Raw genomic sequence first — 7,476 nt, 5'->3', positions numbered from 1 at the left:
GCCCCTTCTGCCCCGGGGTGCGGCGGAGCTGCGGCAGCGACGGGAGGGGGAGCGGCTGCTGTGTGAAAGGAAAGCAGCGCTTTATTTTAACCGCTCAGGAAATCAAACCGCTCTTTTTCGTCATCTCCTATTTCTTCTTCCTCTCTTTCGCTCCCCTCCTTTCTTTCATTCTCCTCTTCCTCCCCTTTGCTCTCCTCTTCCTCTCTTTCGCTCCCCTCCTTTCTTTCATTCTCCTCTTCCTCCCCTTTGCTCTCCTCTTCCTCTCTTTCGCTCTCCTCCTCCTCTCGTTCGCTCCTCTCCTCTTTACTCTCCTCTTTTTCATCTTGTTCACTAAGCTCTTCTCTCTCGTTTCCTTGCTCCTTTTCACTCTCAGCATCTTCTTTTTCACCCCTTTGGCTCTCCGAGCTTTGCTCACTTTCCTGTCCCTCAGAGTTGTCCTCTTCTGCATTTTCGCCGCTGAAATCGCGATCTGTGTGGGGGGGGGGAGAGGGGGGAAAGAAATCTTAGAGTAAATTCGAGCACAGCGGGGCACGAGGACAGGGAGGCTTTTCCCTCCATCACCGCCCCTTTCTGTCTCGGTTACGCTGTGTGTTCGGGGCCGCCCATGGCTGTGAGCGCGGGGCGGTGCTGCCACCTCCCGCACAGCTCCGTTCCCATTCCCGGAACGGAAAGCGGGGAATTCTCACGTTAAGCGGTGCAGAATTCTACATTACAATTACCTTTGGAAGCGCGAGCTTCCTTTTCTCTCTCTCTTTCTTTCAGGTCTTCGATGAAGCTTCTGCTCACGTCGTCCAAAGCCTGAAAAGCGATGTGGCTTCTCAGTAAAGGCTCTACACGCACACAGCTACACGTGCAAATTGCTCCCGTTTTCCTTTCAGCTCTGCCATCACTGCTGGCTCCCTTCCTGCCTTCACACCCCGCAGCAGTTCCAGCTGTCAGCATCTGTACCAAACGTCTCCTCCCCTGAAGGTTTCACCTCTCACTGCTGTTCCCTTCTGGCAGGAGAACGGGAGCTGCCTCAGCCTTGAACACCCAAAGTAGGTCTGTGCTCACACTGTGCCCCTTTGCGGGGTGTCACACAGCAGGACAGCCTCATCACAGCTCTGCCCCACCCCACAGTGAGCCACTTACGGCAATGATGGCCTTCTGAGCAGCATCGCTGTGGACGAGCTTTGCCTTCTCGAGGGCTTTTTCAAAGTTCGTAATTGCAGACCGGTAATCCTTTAATTTTTCTGCAGCAAACAAATGGAAACGTCGATTGGAACCCAAGATAAAGAGAACAGCTGTTAACCAAGCTTAACCTGAACGGCTCCGGGAGTTCTCATTCAGATGCCAAACAGACAGGCAGCTTCCATCGAAGACACGCAGTGACATCCATACCTTGTGCCTGTGCCAGCAGCACGCTGGCGTGGAGCTGCCACTCCGCGTCCCCCTCCTCCATTGCTGACTGCAGGGACTTCTCTCCGTAGTTTTGAGCTTCTTCAGCCTTCCCGAGCTCGAGGTAACAGCGGCCAACCTCGTGGAACAGCCACGTCTTCTCCAGGCTGGATTTTGCCAACGGGATTTTCTCCTCCCAGCTTCAAGCAGAGAGTAAAGAAAGACAGATTTTACTGGATCTCACCCATGTGCAGCTATCATTTCTGTCACTGAATCTATAAACAAAGAGTTCCAGTTGTTGGTACGAAGATATTCACAGCTCTTTTGCTATCAGAACAAACCGAAAAGACAGTATTTATTCAACCCCCCACTTACGCCTTCCTGCAGTGGTACGTACGTGTCGATGGCTTGCTGGAATTTGCCAGTCCTGGCATAAACTCTGCCAATGTTGTCGAGGGCTCTGGACACGGCGTCAGGGAGGTTGCTGTGCAGAAAGGGAAAGGTTGCAGTGGTTGAAGCAGCCTTACTGCTGACAGTCCGATCTTCAACCCCATACGTATTCTGTACTGCTCAGCATAACATAAAGGGCTGAGAAGCGGAGGTAAAGGACCAATGTCGGACTGGAAGTCATAAACCCAAAGTAAATGTCCTTATTCCCAGCTTTGGAAGTGGTCCGCCGTGATTATCTTACAAATGAAAGAGCCGATGAAAGGTGCGGCCATTAGCAGCCACCAGAGGGCGAATGCTGCTCGGCAATGGCTGCCGTCCGTCCTCGAAGGGAAACCTTCCATGGGTTTAAGCAGTAACACAACGCGTCCCATTGCTGCCCGCTGCCGCCCCGGCTCTGACCTCCCCGAGGAGGAAGCGCACAATGGGGCTGCAGTGCTGAGTGTGGGATTTGCGTTCCCTTTTGCTTTGCTTCAGCACCCTTTTTGGCATGGCACGTGTGCTGGGGCCTTCAGAAACCTGCTTAAGTCATTTGTTTTCGAAATAGTGAAGACCTCTATGGGTGGGCAGGGCCTGGAGGCATTGCCCTGTTAAATCTCTGCATGAGAACTACAACGCTGCTAAAACACAGAGGTATTTTCCTCTGCATCTTTCCCTCCTCCATCAGAACTTCTCAGCACTTACTTCTGCCTGGCGAACTCCAGATCCATTTTGTGGCTTTTCAGGGCTGCCTCCATTCGCCCCATCTCAAACTGAGCATTCCCAATGCAGCTGTGGAGGTTCCCAATCAGCTCCTTCTTGTTGGGAACTTCATCCTCTGACCACCCTTCTATTGTTTTCAGCACACGCTCTGCTTTCTTGCAGCTCTCTTTGGGGCAGTCTCCAGTCAGCACTGAGGACAAAGAGGGAAACTGAGTGCTGGTGTAGAGGCACACCGATAGCGGGGAGGTAAGGCCAGCAGTTATGTAAGCCTGGGAAGGGTTTGAGCTCCTCACCCCACAGGCATATCCTACAATCCCTCATTCAATCTACAACCTACTCCCAAGAACTGCCTGCTGCTGTGTGTCAATACTTGCACTGCTTCTATAGTTCTGGTCTATATGTGCTACAGCAAATAATTACAAGCGCCAATCATTGCTTTCTTACTGCTTCCAGCCGGGACACGTACACATATCGATGTCCTCCATACTCTTCACAATGTATCTGGCCACCTCGGCTGGTTTGGGTTTCTTCTCTCGGACCCATTTCTGCTGCCTGAGCCTGCGCTCCCTCACACGGGCATAGATGGGCTTCTGCTGCTGCCAGAACTCAGCGCGTGTGTCCAGGTAGGCAATGCCACCCAGAACCACATCCTCCACTTTCATCCCCTGCTTTGTGACGCTCTTCATCAAATCTGAAAATAGGAGGGCAGAATAGGAGAGCATCAGTGTATACAATGGATGAAGCTTCAGTTCACTGGACTGCTTGTGAGGGTTCTTTCACCTTTCTGCCTATTTCTAAAATAAGGTTCTTTGTGAATCAATCCTGTATCTTGATCTTAACAGCACGTATAACAAAGCCACGAGTGAGGAAGTGTCATTAGCCATGCTTTGCACTTAATGCACACGTTGGTGGAATCGAACATCATGCCAGACATTAAGTGACTGTAATGATGCTGTTTCTGATTTCCTCAGCGCAGATTGCTGTGATTGAAAGGAGGAAACGTTCAGAGGTAGCTCTGAATATTGGATTTGGCTCCAAAGACACCTGGACTCTGCAGACATCTGCCTCTCTCCAACACTGCTATCACTACAAGCTATGTGAGCTCGGAGACAAACACGAGTAGTAATAAGGATACGAAAGAAGGAAAGAAGGTCCTGCTTAGAAGGAACATTTAAGTGAAAACAACGGAGAAAACCTTCATCCTTGAGCAGCTTTTCTAGGTAGGCCTTGTCAGCATAGAGCTCTCCAAGAAGCTGCCGCTCTGTTTTCTGATTCCTTGCAGGCTCCTTTTTCTTTGTGCACTTTTGATCCTTGGTCAGTTTGATTTGGAGTTTCTGATCTGCTTTTTTGCTCTACAGCAAGAAAAAAACTAAAGTAAGTGTGGCGGGATTGCTGGGGAACACCGGAATTATCAGGAAGGCCTGGCTTCCAGAACTGCTGACCCTCTGTGCAGGTCAAGTTCCTTTAAGTAAAAGCAGTCAGTGTCTCACAGAGAGCTTTTAGGCTCCTGTGTGCAAATTATTTCCACTGCAAGCTACCCATAATTCCAGCTGAAAGAAAGCAATGAGCATTCACTGCACTGCCTTCAAAGGGAAACGGTGTGGCATCTCAGAGGAGCAAAGCACTGCTTCAGAGGAGCACCCCAAAATTAAGCAATTGAGAAAGTGTCCGTTATCAGAACTGTGAACCTCAAACAGCAGGTAAGACCAAAGTAAACACTGTGGGTAAGTGTACCCTGGCTCTGACCTCAGTGCTGTTACTCATTAGCCTTTGACGGGTGGTCAGCAGTACCCAATAGGAACACCTGTCAGGCTGCGAGAGGACTTTCAGATGGGGCTTTGTTTCCCATCGGTTGCCCTTCCCTGCCCTTCCGCCTTCTCCTTTCTACTTTGTGTGGCTTCAGCCGCGGCTGCATTAAAGGCAGGTACACTAAAATCCTCACAATGGATTAGTTTGCTTCATATGCTCAGGATGTGCCTTCCCAGAGCAGCCACGTCCCCACCCACACTGCTGCAGAAACCACTGATCCTCTGTGCCTGTTTCTGAACATAACAGTGTTCTAACGACTCTAATTAGCTTCTAAATCAAGAGCTCTTCACACTGTACCTCTGCCTGCCGGCTTATAAAGCAGAGGTCCTCTTTGTTCTTCAGTTTAACTGAGGACGGACCTGCAAATACAGAGGAAATACTGGTTACTGCTCTAGAACTGCAGTAGAAAAGCTTTAGAATTTACGACTGTCCATGTGCTAAGCTGAAAACGTCCTGTTACAAACAGAGACTTGTAGTAATTCTTTCGTATGAAATATGTGGATATTGGTATGCTCTTTAAGCAGGAATTACAGCTCACAGATGTAGCTCGTTGAACTGTGATTATTATTTGTGCATGGTACCATCACAGTGTGGGTTTCCTACAGAGAAGTGCTACATCCCACATGCAGAGAAAAGAAAGGGAATCTTGAAATGGAAGGAAAGCTTTTAAAGGTGGTCATCTCCAGCAACGCAGAGAACTCCTTTAAGGTTTCTGTGCACTGACACGAAGTCCTGTTTTATTTTCACTTCTGCTATTCAGAGCACGCTCTAGCAGTGAAAGGAAGGGTGAAAAACAGCTCTTTGTTTGGGCCTGGTCAGAAGGGAGGAAGCAGCTTCAAATGTTGTTGTGGAAGAATTTCCTCCAATAAGGTAAGTGGGCCGACAGCAGTGAGCTCACAGCACATGCAGACTCAGTAAAGTGGTGTTGGGGATATGCCCTGTTAATGTATATGCATGTAGCAAACATCTAGAATTAGAATGCTAATGTATTTCCGTGCTTCTTTTCCCCTGCATCGAGGAGCTACCAAATGTTTACAACACCTCATGGTTTTTATTCTGTGTGTTTGCAGACAGTCCAGATGCTTGAAGGCATTTAAAGCTTCAGCTCAGCACGACAAGCGTTTCCACTGAGAGCTGTGATGGTGTCTTGGTGTTTGCACTGAACTAAGAAAGCAGCAGTAACAGAGGAAAGCAAACCAGGTCTGGAAAATTGCTCTATCTGCCTTTTTAAATGAGTGCCACATATGGAGGAGCTGCAGGCTTTCACACAGCTGGGATGTGAAGCCAATCTGCAGTACTGGAGGTGGGCTGCAATTCCACAAGCAATTTCAAGGCGAGGTAGCTGCGTTATCTGTGGGATCAAGGCCTGTGTGGGGCGTGCAGGCAGGGTGTGTCCTGGCTCCATGACAGGACAGGCTGCTGGAGGATCCACCTGAGCAGTTTCTGACTGTCCCAGCAGGTTTTGCAGCAGCCTTGCAAGCTGTGCACAGGTTCTCTTTGCACATGATAAGCCACTCTACCGCAGAGCCAGCCCCAGCTGAGTGTGTCTGTGTGCCAGGAGTGGGTGCAGGTGTTGGCCATGCTTGCCTGCATGTGAGAGCACTGCTAGGAGAAAAAGTAAGGGAAAAGTTTTCCATTTGTTTTGAACAGCACCAGGTCCTCGGCCTTTCCTGTCTCTTGCAGGACTCAGTTCTCTGATTTATGCCAGAAATTATGAAAGCAGTGCTCCATTGCAATAGTCAACAGTTTCACTGCTCTTATGCAATGTAAACTGGAGGGAAATCAGGATCTCAGGAAGGCCAATTTCAGGTGGGCAGATTTCACTATAAACTTTTTAACGCCAGGATAAAGATCTCAAAATGGATTCTGTAATCAGTAGGGCTATAAGTGGGTGTGCTGCTGTGTCCTGTATTATTTAGGACATTTTCACGGTGACTTTAGAAATGTAAGTACTGGGGTCATAATTCACTCCCATAATTATTAGTTATGAGACACAGGCATTCAGACATAAAAGAAAAGAAGAAGAAAGAGAGAAGAATGGGATGTGGTCTTTTCAGTGCTTCTTGGTTTCAAATAAGAATGGCTGTGGAGCTCACGAATCCAGAAGCAAAGGAACTCTGCTGTTACTTGGTCCTTAGGAAACATGTTAACAGCTATCAGCTGTTAGCAGCTGATGACAGAACACCACTAACAGCCTCAGCTGTGCCTGCAGGCACCACGAAAGGGAACTTCTTACTTCCAATGCAGTTGATGATCGCCTCGTGGGACTTCTGGATGCCCAGCCTGAACTTCTGCAGCTCCGGGCGCAGTTCGCAGCCTCGGTGGTAGAACACCAATGCAAACTCAAAGTCACCCATGGTATATAACGCCTCAGCCTTTTGGTAAAGGCCCTGCAAAGACATTTGAAGGGGAAAAAAAAACAACAAACCATGCTTCAAAGCCCCCAGCCAATCCTCCCCTGGGCAGAAGTGAAAGCCCTGCACATACAGCCAGGTTTGCATACAATACAAGCCAACCCCGGGGCTCTTCCTCAGAGGGCTGAGCTCTCTGGAAGCAGTGCAGAGGAGCTCAGCGTGCTGTCATTTGGCTGTCAGTTATCCCAGAGCATCCCAGCCCTGAAGGGCTCTGTAAGGACCGTCCCTCCCACGTCCCCGTCCCCGTCCCCCCCCCCCCCCCCCCCCCACAGGCAGCAGAGCGGCCCGGGGCCGCCCAAAGCCCCGCAGCTCTGCTCTATTTACCTCAGGGAACGTTTTGTCACTTTGCAGGGACGCTTCAGCATCCTTCAGGGAACTCTGCGTGTCCCCGAGCTTCAGGTAACACCGCGAGCGGGCAACGAGGCCGTGTTTGTCCCCTGCCCTCAGCTGCAGCGCCTGCAAGGAAGAGCGCGGTGTGCCGTGCGGGGCCCGGTAACGGAGCACGCACAGATGCGGGTGATGGATGAGCCCAAACTCCCCGTTTTCGCCTCCCCCCAGGCCGCGGCCCCCGTCCGGGCGCTCACGTTGTTGAAGCAGGCCAGGGCCTTGCCGTACTCGCCCCGCCGGTACAGCAGCGTGCCCTCGGTCATGAAGCCCGGGAAGGTGCCGGTCGGCGCGGAGCCCTCCGCCATGGCGCGCTCGACGCGGTCGCTTAGCAACGGCTGCT

The 7,476-nt window shown here is 50.6% G+C and overlaps 2 protein-coding genes across 5 annotated transcripts in view; one reads left to right on the top strand and one right to left on the bottom strand.

Annotated features, from left to right (window-relative positions):
• Positions 1 to 59: 59 nt before the first annotated feature.
• On the bottom strand, positions 60 to 7,459 carry TTC25 (tetratricopeptide repeat domain 25). The gene is made up of 12 exons (XM_003642823.6): positions 7,334 to 7,459; positions 7,074 to 7,205; positions 6,572 to 6,725; positions 4,633 to 4,694; positions 3,722 to 3,878; positions 2,993 to 3,217; positions 2,509 to 2,716; positions 1,775 to 1,861; positions 1,381 to 1,577; positions 1,132 to 1,232; positions 720 to 798; positions 60 to 469 (listed from the first exon to the last, which is right to left on the bottom strand). Exons 1-12 carry the CDS (start codon positions 7,439 to 7,441, stop codon positions 87 to 89), a joined length of 1,893 nt encoding a protein of 630 aa, XP_003642871.3. The 5' UTR covers positions 7,442 to 7,459; the 3' UTR covers positions 60 to 86.
• Positions 2,211 to 7,476, top strand: part of ACLY (ATP citrate lyase) — a 30,264-nt gene continuing 24,998 nt past the window's right edge. Inside the window, exons 1-8 of one of the 4 annotated variants that reach the window (XM_046904318.1) lie at positions 2,211 to 2,772; positions 2,980 to 3,149; positions 3,498 to 3,746; positions 3,885 to 4,226; positions 5,096 to 5,205; positions 5,406 to 5,535; positions 6,019 to 6,962; positions 7,101 to 7,148. The gene's annotated coding sequence lies outside the window, so the exon portion shown is untranslated. Of the gene's footprint in view, positions 2,773 to 2,979; positions 3,150 to 3,497; positions 4,227 to 5,095; positions 5,206 to 5,405; positions 5,536 to 6,018; positions 6,963 to 7,100; positions 7,149 to 7,476 lie in introns of all 4 variants that reach the window. The other 3 variants (XM_046904319.1, XM_046904317.1, XM_015299570.4) reach the window with 3 other exon arrangements.

The sequence above is a fragment of the Gallus gallus genome, chromosome 27 (assembly GCF_016699485.2).
Source record: "Gallus gallus isolate bGalGal1 chromosome 27, bGalGal1.mat.broiler.GRCg7b, whole genome shotgun sequence".
NCBI classification, from domain to species: Eukaryota; Metazoa; Chordata; class Aves; order Galliformes; family Phasianidae; genus Gallus; species Gallus gallus.
This window is presented reverse-complemented; position numbering and strand designations above follow the sequence as displayed.